Genomic DNA, 15958 nt, shown 5'->3' on the forward strand with positions numbered 1-15958 from the left:
GGGATGGCTCCAGAGCAAAGTAATTTATGCAGCAGTCTGATTGCTCACTCACAACTGTAATGCCAGTAGCTCACAAAGAAGAATTTTTGCTCACAAGACTCCACAGCTTAGAGGGAGCATTGGTGGGGGTGGGGGTGGTCATGAATTCGGCTCTCTTCCAGGTAAAGACTTGTTGGGTTTTCCATATCTGCCCCGCATTCCCAACTCAACAGGCCCCTGAATGTGGCTTCTGCAAACAGCAGCAAGATGTATGCAGCCCCATTAAAACACAAGAAAATCTGCCAAAATAGTGTGTCCACGTGCTCTCAGTATCTAGGAACATTCCCAAGTCCTCCCTAAGGAGTTTTAATGGTAATGGATGGAGTGGGGATAGGGCTGAGGGCTTGGGGAGTATCCAGCTCTTCTCTCTTGGCTTCTTGTCCTTTCCGGGCTCCCGATAGTTCTTGAATGGGACGTGGTATTCTCCCTTGCACAGAGATAGCTTGGCAACCTCTTCCTTGGCATATCAGGAAGTGAGGCTTCTCTGATCCGGCATGCTGGGTAAAGTTGGTGGAACGCTGGGTAAAGTTGGTAGCAACTGGGAGCTGGGGGTGGTGTTCTTTCCATTCACTGGCACACCCCACAAATACACGAGGGTAATAGAAGAAGCTGGCTGTGGCAGATAGAAATCTGATTCGCTTTTTGCTCTGCTCCTGAGTTGAGAATGCTTTGCGGGGGCAATGGAAAGAATAGTTTTTCTCTCCTATCCCCCTTTCTGGTGGACAGGCTTTTGGTCCGGGACTCTTATTGTGCCTCTCAGCAGGAGAGGAAGCAGGGGTCCGGCATGCAGGGCTTTTGTAGCCTTGACTGCTTTCTTTTTGCTAAAGATGCCCCCCCCCCAAAAAAAAAAATAGGGTGGGAGAACTTTTGTAGCTGAACACTGACGGCCTTCCCTTGTTTCAGCTTACTGTTGGGTGTTCCCATTCAGCACCCCTCCCCAAAACAGCATAATTCAGGATAAGTCCCCCCAAAATAGCATCATTTATGATAAGCCCCCCCCCCCCGGCGCGTGCATTTTTGAGGGGTCGGGGTTCTTCTTTGAAACATAATGTTCCTTCCCCCCTGCCCCCCGCAATGGCAATGGCCCCAAGTCGGCAGTGGAGTGCATTTTATCCTATACCAGATGTGTGAACAGAGTCGCTCAGTATAAGGAGTGTGCCACAAAGCAGTAGATTGTTCGGCTGACCCGATTTTTTTCAGCTTTGGGAAGCTTGTGTTCTGTGCAGCAAGAATGGGCGACTGTTCGGCTCTAACAAAACTCTACACACAGCTAGAGTCTAAGTACAAATTAATCAGTACTCTGGTGGCTCATCCCTTGGCTTTTGCCAGCATTATACATGCTGTAGCCTCCTCCTCCCCCCCCCCCCCCGTGTGTGTGGGGGATTAAGAGGCATTCCCTGTTGCGGGTAAGCCTGCTGAGGCTGGTTTTGAAGTCATGGCGATAAAGCAGATAGGTGCCTGCCTTGTAGTATGTTGCCTCAACTGAGTGAGCATGGATCTCTCACGCCACGTGACCTAAGGTGCCCCTTCCTCCCTGCCTAGGAAACTGGGAAGAGCTGGTGAAGTATCTGCAGATGGCACGCAGGAAGGCCCGGGAGTCTTACGTGGAGACTGAACTCATTTTTGCCCTTGCGAAGACCAACCGCTTGGCCGAGCTGGAGGAATTCATCAATGGACCCAACAACGCCCACATTCAGCAAGTGAGTTCTCCAGTCATGTTGTTGATGCGAATATCTGCAGGCATCTTGGGTTGGGGTTTTGCTCTTCTCATCTCTGCAGGGCTTCGGCGGGTAGCTAGTTTGCTGCTTGCTGGCTGTGAAGCCTACTGGAAAGAGAAGCTAACATTCGCATCTTCCAAGGTTTTATTGAGCTGAGAAAATAATCCCTCTGAATACTTGTATAGAGATGGCGGAATTTCCATTACAGCAACATTACACATATCTGTGAAGGAATGCAGCCCTTTTAAAGAAATTGGCTGGCCTCTGTAATGTGTTGAGTCTTCTTGAGTTTTCTGTGATGCTAAATTGTGCTTGATCTCAGTCGAGCAGATGAAATTGGAGAGGGTGGTTTTTAAAAAATAAATAAAAATATTTGTCTCTTCAGGTTGGCGATCGCTGCTACGAGGAGAAGATGTACGATGCTGCCAAACTGCTGTACAACAACGTATCCAACTTTGGCCGCTTAGCATCTACTCTGGTTCACCTTGGCGAATACCAGGCAGCCGTCGATGGGGCTCGGAAAGCAAACAGCACTCGAACATGGAAGGAGGTGGGTCTTTTGAGTCAGCTTGCACTCACTATCACCAGGTGTGGTGGGGCACAGGCTTGGGCGCTTTTAGGGGTGGATTGGACAGATTCATGACCCGGTGTGTGTGTGTGTGTTGGTCTATCAATACCATTAGCTGGAAGCCAGGTAGAGCTTCTGTGTACAGACACAGGGCATGAATGGGATGGCCGGAGTCCTTTTGCCATAGCCTAGAGCAAGCAGGAGCCTCTGACTATATGCTGTTAGGGGCCCTGTTGAGTCCTGTGGAGTCCTGGTTTGATCCAGCAAGGTCCCTTCCTCCATTGTCTTGGCAGTGTGTGCCAGGGTGCTCTTAAGCCTTGAGAAAATAATGGCATCGCAGAGGGGATTTCTTAAATCCTGATGCAATTGGCTGCTGTGGAGGGGCTTAAAGTTAAAAGTGGATTAGAGGAGGGGAGGCTTGCTCCTTTTTAGCTCTTCCCAGTACTTAAGATCTGGTCTCTTTTCAGGTTTGCTTTGCATGCGTCGATGGCAAGGAGTTCCGCCTGGCCCAGATGTGTGGCCTTCACATTGTGGTGCACGCGGACGAACTGGAGGAGCTGATCAACTATTACCAGGTAACGGAGAGTGTGGGATGTGGCTGTCTGGGCTGTCAGGAAGTGGCTGTTTGTCCCTGGGTTTTCTAATTGTGTACCTCTCTTTCTCACTTTCCCTCAGGACCGTGGCTACTTTGAGGAGTTGATAACCATGTTGGAAGCTGCACTGGGGCTGGAGCGTGCCCACATGGGGATGTTCACGGAACTGGCCATCCTCTACTCAAAATTCAAGCCTCAGAAGATGAGAGAGCACTTAGAGCTGTTTTGGTCCAGAGTCAATATTCCTAAGGTAACGCTTTCCAAGTGGAGACAGTGGCTGTGTTAAAAAAGATGGATGCAGCTGTAGCAGAAACATCTTACTAGCCCTCTGATTCTGTGTTAACAGAGGCTTAAAGGCTTTGGTGCGCTCCAGTGGCAAGAGTGGAGATGGCGTTTAAAATCCCCCTACTCAGTCGTGCCCTTCCCTGGGTGACCTTGGGCCAGTTGCTGCCTGTCAAATGAATCACACTCACGGCATTGACAGGCTGATTCCCATATGTGCTGTCCAGAGCTCCCTTTGAGTGACAGCGTAGTACAAATGGGATTGTGAAGATCAGTTGTATAGTACCAGTGGAGCAGATTCATTCCCTCAGGCTGATGATACAGGTTTGGTTGTGGCGCCTCCTACTGGTACTTTTTTTTAATATGCCCAAACCAGGCTGTGTGTCCGCTAGTCACAACTAAGAGCCAGTCAAGTAGCCACGGCTATTTTTGTGTAATACCCCATGGTGGTTACAGGCCCTGAGCGCCTATTTATGTTTGGCAGTTATTCATCCTTGACTACTGGAAATGAAGGGCGGGATCCAGCATGTCCATTCCACTAGCAGCAGAGCATTCTGCTGGCATCCCTTTCTTGCAGCAGAGGACAGTTCCACTCCTAATGGTGTGGAAACGTTGGATTCCCATCCTAAGAGCTGAAGGCCATGGGCCAGAATCGAACATAGTGTTCCCTCATGTTGGCTGTCTGGTACTTGGTTCATGGATCAGCTTCATACTATGCAGAATTCCTTGCCATGATATAATGGCAAAGGCAAAGTCACGAAAGATCTGGTTGTTGGGCCTGAAAGCTGAATCGTGGATAAAGGGGGTGCCATACCTCTCAATTCACTAGTGGTGGAGACAAGCAGGAGGGGAAGGTTCTTGCCAGAACTTCCCAGATCTGTCTGGGTTCTGCTGGAAAGAACATGAGACTAGGCTGCTCTGACATCCCAGACCCCTTTTTATTTGCTCCGTAGGTGCTAAGAGCAGCCGAACAAGCACATCTTTGGGCAGAGTTGGTCTTCCTGTATGACAAATACGAAGAATATGACAACGCCATCATTACGATGATGAACCACCCGACAGATGCGTGGAAAGAAGGACAGTTCAAAGATATAATCACTAAGGTATGGCCTGGTTCGATGGAAAATGGCACTCATATTTCAGATGGGAGACCTAAAGTTCTCTATCACTAGAGGGCGATTATCCAGAGCTGGAGTCTCCCCCCCCGCCCCACTTGCCTCACAGGCACAGCCATCTGAACAAAGCCTGTCCCCTCCAGAGGGACACGCATGTCTCTCGTTCCAGTGTTTGCACAGGTCACCTTGCTTTCCCAAAGGTCGCAAAAACACTTCCACTCCTGTGGGGAGGGGACACTGCGAACCACTACTTACGGCCTTGACCTTGGATTTTGTTGGTGGTTTTCCTTTATGTTGTGTATTTTGTTGAGTTTCTTCTGAGACGTTGTAGGCGGCACTGGGAGCTCGGTTGGGAAGTGGTCTGAAAATTGCGTGAACGGTAGTGATGTCCTCGGGATGTCCTTTGCTTTGAGCCCCACTTAGTGTTGTTTTTTTTAAGACCTACTTCCAGTATGTGGAAAAGCTGTGAAATACGGGCCGTTAAGACCTAGCAGGCTGGTTCCAAAGAATATTGCTGCTCGTTCCACTCGAGTGTGTTTTTTTTTAGTGGAGGTGGTGATCTCAGCTGGATTCCATACCTCTTGTTAGTTGCAGGATGGTGCTAACTGAAGCCCTACTTTCTGCTGGGAGGGGCTTCCTAGTCTGGGTCCTACTAGTTCAACAAGGTTGTGAAGAGTTCTTGTTCAGGTACAAGTTAGTTCGCGTTACAGCGCTGTGTGTTCTTAAGTTGGCTTGGTCAGAAAAATTTCTGCCCTCCTTTGCCACAGGTCAGTCAGGGCAGGAAGGGAGCTGTGGCTCAGTGACAGAGCCTCTGCTTGGCATGCAGAAGGTCCCAGGTTCAGTCCCCAGCATCTCTAGTTGAAAGGAGTAGTTAGACGATGATGTGAAAGACCTCTGCCTGAGACCCTGGAGAGCTGCTGCCAGTCTGGGTAGACAAGACTGGCCTTGTTGGACGGAGGGTCTGATTTAGTATCAGGCAGCTTCATGTGGCCATGTGTGACAGCTGCCGTGCCTGCAGCATGGCTGGCGGACAGGCGCCTCATTTGGCAACTGAGGAGGAGAGCAGGGTCGGAAAGTTGCAGAAGGATGCACACTGAGGGGTTTTTTTGTTTTTGTTTTTTGGGGGGTGCTTCTGGATCAGGGTTGGATGGCTTACACACAAGCTTGCACACTCCGTTTGCAAAGTAAGGCGTAGACCAAGAAGACTCACTAATCTCTAGAGCAGAACTGGAAGGCCTTCATATGCACTGGAGTAGCAAGAGCTACCAAGAGATGCCAAACAACCAAGTGCACCAGCTTCTGGAGTCACGTGTAAGATTTCAAAGGTGCAAAAAGTGTGGCTGTTTTTGGTTCTTAGTGAGTTCAGCCAGGTATCATGTATGCCACTAGCGGTTCTGGGAATCCAAACCCCCCCCCCCCCCCAAAGAAAGAACAGCTGGGACTCGTTTTGCGACATGCAAAGGCCTTCTGAGTTGAGGGCGTGCTGGCTCATTCACTGCCTTTTACCCTTTTTAGCATGTGCCACACAGCTGTTTTCCTGTAGCTGTATCCCATACTGCCTCAGAAGTGTATAGTTTGGGCATTTCCTCCATCAGTGACTCCCCCCACCCCAGCTGCATGCAGGGGAAGTGCCTGTATGACAAAGGGCCTGTTGATCTGGTGTGGCAGCCAGCCGTGGCTCAGCATCAGGAATGAGCTTGATGGATAAATGAGTACGGAGCAGCTTTCGTTGCCTTCTGCTTGAGGCGAAGCATTTTGCAGTCTTGGCGACGGCATATGTATGAGAGCGATTAATGTTTTTGCCTGCCCTCTCCCCCCCCCCCTTCCCACAGGTGGCCAACGTGGAGTTGTATTACAAAGCGATCCAGTTCTATTTGGAGTTTAAACCTCTGCTGTTGAACGACCTGCTGATGGTGCTCTCTCCCCGACTGGACCACACCCGTGCCGTCAACTTCTTCAGCAAGGTATCTGAGCACCTCCCCAACTTTTTGTGTCCCCTCTTGGTGTGTGGCTGGCAGTGCTTTGCTCTCGTCAGGCCAAGAAGCAAAGCAGTTCCAAGGAAGGGCAGCAACACACCACAGGGATGCGCACGACTAATCTTTGATGCCCACATGAAAGGCTGTGTCCTCTTTCTGGCTCCTTCTCACCCACGAATCTAGAGGTCCCTTTAATGCAGAACAGAGGGCAAACGACCAGTGTAAAGGGAGATTGGTCATGATCCAAAGAGCTTCTTCCACTGTGTCCCTTGTTTGGGTCTCCCAGTAAAACTTTTTAACTTGCTGTGCCGGAAACTTTAAAGAGCCTCTTCACTTTCAAGAGTTGCTGTGTGGCATAAAGGGCTTCCGTCACACCCTGGGTTCAATACCAGGGGGGTTGTGGGATTGCTTTTGCCCTGACCCTTATTCAGCCTGTGAATTGAGTCTCCAGAGGCATGTGAAAAATCTCTCCAGAATGCAAAGAACATCTGTTGAAATCAAAGCCCCAAAGTGGAGTAACTGTGTAAGCCCATGGTTACTCGCTGTCTCCCAGCTTGGCTGATGGCCTGTGTTCTAGTGATGCTTGAGAGCTGTGTCCCTAGAGACTCCAGGGGCCACCGGTACTGTTTGGGATATGTGTGTGATTTTGTGTTAAGTACTGTTAAGCTGCTTCTGACCTCTGGTGACCCTGTGAATTAATGACCTCCAAAACGTTCTGTTGTCAACAGCCTTGTTCAGATCTTGCAAATTGAGGGCCATGGCTTCCTTTCTTTAATCAATCCATCTCCTGCTAGGTCTTCCTCATTTCCTGCAACATTATTGTCTTTCCCAGTGACTCTTGTCTTCTCAGTTTTGGATATGCCAGTGCTTTAAAACAAGTCAGCGGGGCAGCCCTTCGAATGTTCCCTCTAAGATGAGTTAATGTGAGCTAGCTCACAGTTTTTTTAGCCTCAGGCTCACACATTTTTGTCTTAGCTCAGGAAGGATGACTCCAGAGCAAACTGATTTGCACAGTAACCAAATCACTCGCTCATAACTTTAGTGCCAGTGGCTCACAAAGTAGAATTTTTGCTCGCAAGACTGCACAGCTTAGAGGGAGTATTGCTGAAACCACAGTGGTAATAATCTTGTTTGACTCGATGGGTAATGCAGTACACGGTCTTCCTCTGTTTTACAGGTTAAACAGCTTCCGCTAGTGAAACCCTACTTGCGTTCGGTTCAGAATCACAATAACAAATCAGTGAATGAATCTCTGAACAACCTTTTCATAACAGAAGAAGACTACCAGGTAAGGTGTTTCTGTTCAGAATGAGCGGCTGGCTGCAGTGGGTGAAATCTAGTGGTGTGTACCTGGGGTGCCCAGTCGTTACTTTGTGTAGCAAGGCTCTCCTGAGCCTAGTGTGCTCTTAATGGACCCCCTCCCCCACCCACGGCTGTTCAAAGTCGAAGGCCTGCTCCCTTTGGAGCCAAGTGTGGTTCGCTTGCCCGTTTAAAGTGTTGACTCATGCCTCCTCCACAGGCACTCCGGACATCCATAGACGCCTATGACAACTTCGACAACATCTCCCTTGCTCAGCGCCTGGAGAAACACGAACTGATCGAGTTCCGGCGGATTGCTGCCTACCTCTTCAAAGGCAACAATCGCTGGAAGCAAAGCGTCGAGCTCTGCAAGAAGGACAGGCTATACATTAACAGAATCGTTTGGAGGGGCGTCGGGCAGGGAGAGGGGAAGAGAAGACCTGCTTCGGAAGTCCACTGCTGTTGGTGGAGGGGGGTGTTGTTCTCCAGCTGCACCTAAAAAGGAGGTTCATTCCTTTTCCCTTGCTCGCAGTTTTCCAACTGGGGGTGGGCGGGTGTCAGACAATCCTGGGGAACCTTGTGCAGGTCTCCCCTGGCCTCCAGTGAAGTTAGACCACATTTACCCTTGGAGCAACAGGGCACCTTCTCATAGCAGGCACTTGCCCACCTTTACTGACGTGCCCTCTGTTCCCTCTCCCTGCACCAGGATGCCATGCAGTACGCTTCCGAGTCCAAAGACACAGAACTGGCGGAGGAGCTCCTGCAGTGGTTCCTACAGGAGGGCAAGAGGGAGTGTTTTGGAGCCTGTCTCTTCACTTGCTACGACCTTCTCCGGCCAGACGTGGTCTTGGAGACTGCCTGGAGGCACAACATCATGGACTTCGCCATGCCCTACTTCATTCAGGTCATGAAGGAGTACTTGACCAAGGTAAGGGCCTAAGCACCCTTCCAGTAAGCCCGAGGCCTCCCCATTAGCTGCTCGCTGTCCTGTTTGTCTGATACACCTCTGTTGTGTTTGTGCTACTAACATCCGTGTTGCCCTTTATTGAATGTCTGTCTCTGTCCCCACTTGCCCTCCTCATTCGGGGCCCAACTGAGGAAGAGTGCATTCAGAAGCAGAGAGCTGGAGGCCTGCAGAGCAGGTTCTCAGTTAATAGTAGTGAACCAGCTGATCAATAAGGGCTCTGTAATGTTAGATTCATACCAGATATACCTTGGCCACAGAAGCGCCCCTTCAGCCGCTGCCGCAAGCCTAGAAACAGTGTCCTGCTATCCTTTGAAATCTAGCAGCAAGTTCTACTGCCAAATCCTAAATTCACGGTATCGCCCAAGATGCTGAAGCCACATGAGGATGGGAGTGGTTTGCTCATGGAGCTACGTCCCTGGAAGACCAGTTTCTGGCCTGTCCCCATGTTAGCATGTAATCCAAATCCAATAGCCCCAGACTCCCCATTTACATCTTATGTCTCTCACCAGCCCGACATCTTCTGGGTACAGAAGTGGGTGCTGTGCTATTGGGGTGGGGACTCCTCCGTTCCTGTTTAATGCAGAGGGTCTGCGTTATCCTGAAACTTAATGTGGCCATTTGCTGATGGCAGTTGGTTTAGTAACATATCTTGCTGCAGCCGCTCAGTTGGCTCTCCACCAGGCTGTCTGTGTCCAACTTCTCTTTGTGCTGCAAACAAGTTTTGGATGGACCCCCCTGTGTCCATGTGACTCTGCATTCGGAAAGGGGAATATAGAATTAACCAGTTTCCTGTCACCTCCTTTGCCCGGCAACTTAATGGGATGTTTAGCCAGCCTTTTTGCTTGGTCTCTCTCTTTTCCTCCGTGCTCATCCCCCGTCCCACATTTTGTCCACAATGGATCTCATGACCACCAATATAGCCCTTTTGGTGGTCAGATGCAACTCCTTCTCCTCCTTTTACTAGTGGAAAAATTGGTACGATCCAGCCAAGTTTTTAAGCATTTTGCAGAATCGCTGCAGTTCTTACAACAGAACTGCAATGTTAGGGGAATGCCGTGGCTTTGAGACTGAGGCAAGACTTGAACCCAGGACTGCCATGCAGTGGTCCTTTTGCCCACCCAGCTCTAGGTAGCTTTGACGCCCCCCGCGACATGATTGGTTGTTCCCCAGTGTTAAGATGTTGCTTGGAGTGTGGCTGAACTTCTGCAGTGGTGCAAATAGACAGTAGAAATTGATAGGCATGTTCCTTGGCTTGCTGTGGGAGTGCTCCATGTTGGAGTTGTCCTGAATCTTGTGTCTGTCACTGTGATGAGCTCATGCTAGAAACAGAGGAAACCTTCTGTTCAAAAGACAACTTGGGGAAAAATTCAACTGTTGCCTAAATTCCATTTTAAACACCCTGCAATCTTCTCATTAAGTAGCAACCGTGTGGCTGGGCATCGTGTTTCCTTCAGCTTGCCTCCATCAAGTGCTTTTATTTTTTCCCTCGAGAGAACCGTAGGAAGGATAAGGTGTAGTATAGGACGACTGAAGCCCGGAGAGTAGGTGTTTATCGAAGACGGTGAAGTTTTGCATAGGATCCTCAAACTCTGCCTCTTGGAGAAACAGGAAGTTAAAGAGGGAACCTTCCACCCCTTGCATGTGGAGAGTTCTTCAAAATAATCTTGACAACAGCCTTGGTAATTAACTGCTGGGGAATTCTGAGACTGAAAACTGTCTACTGTTTAACAACTTTTTTTTTTTTGCTAATACCCAAGTCCCCCACACTGTCCTCCACGTAAACATGGGGAAAGCATAGCCAGCCGAGCAGCCTTGGAATACAAGGCCCAGCTTGGCTTTCTGCAGCCAGTAACGTCCAACATGCTGTTTGGTTTTTAACTTTTTTCTTCCCTCACTCTTTGCTGATTCTACCTTTTTTTTAACATGCTCAGGATGGAGTTTGATTTTTTTTCCTCTAAGCTGCACCTTCTGAATTCCTTTGCAGGTTGATGCAATAAAGGAAAAGGTGAAAGTTGGTTCTTTTTTCCCATCTTTAAGTCTGGAGACCTTAAGTCTAAGGAAATCTGCATGAGTTTTCTCTTTCCTACCTTTTTACTACACTGCTGCTGCTGCTTTCTCCCCCGCCCGCGCCCCCTCCCCCCCAACAAAGATCTCACTAAAGCCTCTGCAAGTTTAAAACCATAGTTGTCTAGCCATAGGACAAAACAGTAGACACTAATTGGCTAATAGACTCGGCAGGAAGGTCAGAAGCGATCAGTTGGATCACAGTATGCCGGAGAAACGGTGAGGTGAGGTTGAATTCCGCACACAAGGATGCTTGAAAGACATGGCAGCTGTCTGCAGCGCAGCCGTTAATGGTGCCACCCTGAAATGTAGCAAGGTGGCGATTGGGTTCTCCACGCAACAGCCTCTTTTTACCTCCCCGCCAAGGGCTGTGATCCAGTGTCTGATCTTTTGAGTCTTACTAATGTCTCTCGCTGACTGTAGGCGAAAGCCCAAATGCTAGCTGCTCCGAGGCCGTTCTCTCACGTTTAACCAGGCGCCGGTCTCCCATGGTTCCAGCCGGCTCCTCTCTCCCTTTGCCCCCAAACGAAGGCCGGTTTCTTGGGGCCCCCTTACGCTGGTCAGTCATTTTCCATCTTGAATTCCTGGCACTTCATCCTAAACCCAGAGTTAAGACGCAAGACCTCTCCACGGTTCAGCTTGTTTGGGCTGACGGGTGCCTCAGGAACCTTAAGGCTGCTCTATAAAAGCCAGCAAAGGGGGGGGGGATCTTTAAGCACAAGCAGCCAGCTAGCAAGCAGCTTGCCTCACTTTGGCCCTTGGCCCGTTTCCCCCCTTGATAGCCCCCGGAGCCGCCGGCCAGCCTGTGTCATACGTGTTGGGCGCTGATGTCCTCCAGCAGCTAGGCATTGGCGATGGTGAAAGTGTGGTGTGTGGAAAAAGGTACATGAACTGCAGTGTTTGCTTTCTTGAACTGAGCATGTTCAACAGTCATTGTGATGTACATCTCACTTTCCCTGAAGCTGCAGAGCATTGCTGTGGGGGAGGGCTGGAGGGGGGGGCGCTGTGTGCCGTGATCTCTTTTGGGGAAGGGAGCCTGATTGGCCGCCATCTCCAGCCTCACTCCTTGCTTCAGTTCTTTTGCCTTTTTTCCATGCACATGAAGCACCAAAATATATATATATATATATTAACATTGACTGCATGTGATTCTTTTTCTTTTTTTGGTTCTACTTTTTCTCCCTTCCTCTGCAGCTTTATCGCAGTCTCTGTGGAAAAGCCTTTTTAAACGGCAGTTTGTATGCACTTTAATGAAACCTGTCAGCAGGGCATCAAACCATGATGTGATCCATGTCAATAAAGAGCACCTTCTCTTGCCCCCCCCCCCTTAAACAACCTTGCATTCATTCATGGGGTATTCTAAACCCTTGTATGTTTCTTAAGAGCCATTTGAACAGTCCAAAAATTGGCTAGCCTTTAAAAGCTGGAAAGTGGCCAGCCGTATAGCAGCTCTTCCTCTTTGCTTAGCCTGTATTCCTCTGCGATGCACACCTCTGGACCTCTGCTTCAGCGCCTCAAATGTTCCTGGCTTGTTCTTACTTACCCTAATACTCCTGAGCTGGAAGGGCAGTGTTGGAATGATACAAGGGCAAGATCTGTCCAGAGAAGACTGAAGCTTGCCATGGGTTGATTCTGAATACTGGCACTTGTCTGGGAACAGTGTGCCCTCTCCTGCTAAGCACCGCTTTTGATTTGGAACCCTCTCTCAGAGGAGGAAGGGCTGTGGCTCAGTGGCAGACCATTTGCTTTACATGCGGAAGGTCCCAGTCCCAACCCCTGGCAATCTTCAGTTAAAAGGGTCCAAGGTAGCATGTGGTGTGGAAGATCTCCACCTGAGACTCTGGAGAGCTGCCGCCGGTCTTGAGTAGACAGTACGGACCTTGGTGGTCAGATTCAGAAGCAGTTTTGTGTGTTTGTATGTCGTCGCCAGGTGATCCGAGGCTGTGGTCGTGGGCCAACTCCTTGCCCAGCTCTGTGGCTCATGCTCCAAAACTGGTTTTTGGTTTGCAGAAAGATTCCAAGCGGAGCCTTATTTTTTTTTGTACATTGAAAGAGGGGACCGATACTCCCCAAATCAGCTGGAGTCCTGTGGCACCTTAGAAGCGAATGAGATTTTAATTCTAGCTTGGATCCTTACTTTTCGTCTGCTTATTGCCTCTGAAGGCTTGGGGAAGCCCGTGCTAGAGTAGGGTTGCTAGTTCTGCAGGTGCCACAGAGCTCCAGTGTATCTTTGCTGCAGTGTAGCCAGCCACCATTCTGGCGCCTCCAAAAGCATCTGAGGGCCAGCTAGCAGAAGAGATTAATTTGAGTCGCGTGAGAAGCCCCTGAGCCCTGGTTCCCAAGGGAAGAAAAATAACAGGATTTTGCCTTCCCCTCTGGAGAGGTTGTAGTAAAAGGAAAGATGTGGGAGGGGTGGCTGTGGAAGTCAGGAGTCCTCCCGGTCTCTCTGGAGTTGTCCAGTTCATTCCCACTGCACAAGTTGTGAGGGATTCCAAAACAGGACACAAGTGACAATCGGACATCTTTCCAAAGTGACCTTTAGCTGAGTCTCGGTATCCGTGTAGCTTTAAACAAACAGAGGTGGTGGCCCATCTCTTAGACAGACGTGCAGCATGTCAAGTACAAAGTGAGAGTGCATGCCGCTTGCATAGCACACCCTCTGGCCTTCTGCCTAATCTACTAGGCTTCCCCCCTAATCTACTGGGTTGGGGAGGCAGGTAGGAGGACTGATCCTAGGCACAAGCCCAGGGCCTGCCAGCCCTCCTGCTTCTGAGCAGGAGTGCCAGAAAGTCCCTTAGTTGGCACTTTTGGGTTAGTCCACTCTGCTAAGGAAATGGCCAAGTGAATGCAGTCAGAAGCGAGGCCTGGGCAGTGTTCTGCAAGGACCTTCCCAGGATCCAGAGTCCATCTTAAGATTTCGACCAGGCCAGAGGCACCAGACACACCAGACTTTTGCAGCCCAGGGATGTTGCGCTTCCTGTGATGCTCATGGCTGCAGGGCGAATGGCTGCATTTGTGCAAATTAGGATGGGATGCTGTGTAAGGGGCATCCTGAAAGCTGGCTGCAGGCAGGCTTGGGGAAAGCACAAACCCATCCTCCTGTGTGTCCAGATAACAAGTGATGGCAACTTTCAGGGTGGTGGTACTGCAGGAGGGAGACTGTGTCTCCTACTTGTAAAAAGCTCTTGCCTTAAAGTTCATGCATTAACTAAGCTCTCTGCTGGCCAGCTCACGGCAGATTCCTGATGTGGCTCACAGATGCCGAGCAGGCTTGCCTAGCTTAGCCAATGAGTGCTCATTCTGAGATCCACATTGACATTGGGACTAGGAGCGGGGGGGGGGGGGAACAGGAGCTGTGCTCTAGCTCCTTTCGCTCTTGCCTTGTGTCCTTTGCGAATATGTCCAGGACAGCTTCTGACACGAAGGTGGACATGGAGTGAATGACCTGAAGCAGAAACAGCTGCAGGGCCTGGGCACATTCCCAAGGCAAAGTAAAACTCGTCCTCTTTGCAAAAATCAGATTATGAACTTTTTTTAAAAAGATGGGGTGCATTTGTTTACCCCAAAGACCCCCAACTTGAATGTTCCCATGGTATCTGGGCCAAGTCCACACATCTGCACTGCTGGGCGAAGTGGCTGCTTCGGAGCGTATCCAGCCTGTGACGTGCCTGATCTAGCTCCCCGTGCTGCATGGCCCAAAATGGTCAGAAGGGAAGCCCACCCACAGGTAGCGTGCACTGAGTTCATGAGCTGGCAATGCCCTGCAACAGCCAGACAGCCTTTGCAAATTACCCGCAAAGCCGCTCCAGCCACGCTTCTAGACAATGGCTTGGCTGCAAGGCCAAAACTCTGTTCAGCCAGGCCAGCGAGCAGATGGCACAGAACCAATTGAAACGGTAGTGCATGGAGACGATGCTGGAGATCTGCAGGGGGAAACCAGATTTTTTTTTAGTCTTCTCCATTTTTAGCCCCATCCTAAGCTGGGCCTGTTGAGTGCCGAGCTTCCAGCCCCCCCCCCCCCGGGGGGGGGGGGGGTTCCGGGGCACGACTTTTACATCATCTCCAGGTGTGTTGTGGTGGTGTGTATGAACCGTCCTCATGGCAGTCCTGCCGTTAACTCTCCTCCCCGCAAAAAAAGAAAGAAAAACTTTTGTAAGTGGTCGCCTTGTCTTTGACCGTGATTCCCACCCACGGAAGGCTTTTCCACTTCTCTGCCAGACAACATAGGATGTGAGCTGTGGGAGTGTGGGCTTATCTAATTTCTGGGGCTCTTCTGTCTTCCTAGGTGGATAAGTTGGATGCCTCAGAGTCGCTGAGGAAAGAGGAGGAGCAAGCGACAGAGACGCAGCCCATAGTTTATGGTAATGACCTGTTACTTGCTTGGCAAAGGGGCTTCCTTGCTGTGGGTATCGGTGTTTTGTTTTGGGCATACAGGTCAATAGGCGGCTCCCCCAAGCTGCAATCAGCCCCTCTCCAGCGTTGCCCAGTTGAAGGACAAGGACATGCTCCTGTAAGCCATGGGACTTTGGCTATCTAGATTAATTGCTTGGGGGCCTTGATTCCTTTTCAGAAGGAGTCCTCCAGCCAAACTATTTGCTGACCAGGTGCTTCCGGTTACTCACCCCCTTGGTTTTCTCCAAGAACCAGCAGTAGAAAGAATGCTTGCAGAAGTAAAGGCCTTGGGTTCTAGGGGAGAATGTGCTAGCATTCACTGCTTTCCACCTTCCAGGCACAGATTTTTGCCCAACACACTGGCTTTCCGCCTCTTAACAAGGTGCCAGCATAGCTTTAGGATCTCTGCTGCCTGCACAGAGAAGTCAGTTAGATCTTCCTCTGTTTAACCTTCCTTTGCGTGCTTCATACATTGCAGGCCCAGTTGAGGGCTGCACAGAGCAAGACCGCCATTGTGGTAACATTGCATCTTCAGTTGTAAGAGATGATGACCATCCTTTTCCCTGAGACAGAGAGCATCCTGCAGTGAATGCTTTTGGGGAAGAACTAGGAGTTGTGGTGGTAACCCTTAGCCATCTAATCGGCTACACGTTAGTGGTAAATTAAAACAGGTGTCCTAAATGGGTTACAAGTATTCACAAAGACTACCCAATAGGCCAGGAGTATCAAACATACGGGACCGCAGGCCAGAAACGGCCCCTGCAGGGTTCCTATCTCGTCTGCAAGCAACTGGCTCCCTCCTGCTTTCTGCATCACAGCTCGCTTTTGCCCAGCTCTCTCCAGCTTCCTATTTCCAGGGGAGAGAAAGAAAACCAAGCCTCCTTTTCTGGATTGGCTGAGGGCTCCTTCCCCTCCTCCTTCTTTTGCGGTGGAAGGGAGGGAAAG

General features: G+C 50.1%; 1 protein-coding gene across 1 annotated transcript in view; it reads left to right on the forward strand.

Annotated features, from left to right (window-relative positions):
• The window catches only part of CLTC (clathrin heavy chain), an 82728-nt gene that overhangs the window by 64908 nt on the left and 1862 nt on the right, over nucleotides 1-15958 (forward strand). The window contains exons 22-31 of the mRNA XM_015426285.1: nucleotides 1582-1739; nucleotides 2143-2307; nucleotides 2793-2900; nucleotides 3001-3168; nucleotides 4154-4303; nucleotides 6148-6279; nucleotides 7469-7579; nucleotides 7811-7979; nucleotides 8295-8518; nucleotides 14907-14982. Of these exons, the coding sequence (XP_015281771.1) occupies nucleotides 1582-1739; nucleotides 2143-2307; nucleotides 2793-2900; nucleotides 3001-3168; nucleotides 4154-4303; nucleotides 6148-6279; nucleotides 7469-7579; nucleotides 7811-7979; nucleotides 8295-8518; nucleotides 14907-14982 (1461 nt within the window). The remainder of the gene's footprint in view (nucleotides 1-1581; nucleotides 1740-2142; nucleotides 2308-2792; nucleotides 2901-3000; nucleotides 3169-4153; nucleotides 4304-6147; nucleotides 6280-7468; nucleotides 7580-7810; nucleotides 7980-8294; nucleotides 8519-14906; nucleotides 14983-15958) is intronic.

This window comes from Gekko japonicus, unplaced genomic scaffold (genome assembly GCF_001447785.1).
Source record: "Gekko japonicus isolate JY-2015 unplaced genomic scaffold, Gekko_japonicus_V1.1 scaffold476, whole genome shotgun sequence".
In the NCBI taxonomy this organism is placed as follows: domain Eukaryota; kingdom Metazoa; phylum Chordata; class Lepidosauria; order Squamata; family Gekkonidae; genus Gekko; species Gekko japonicus.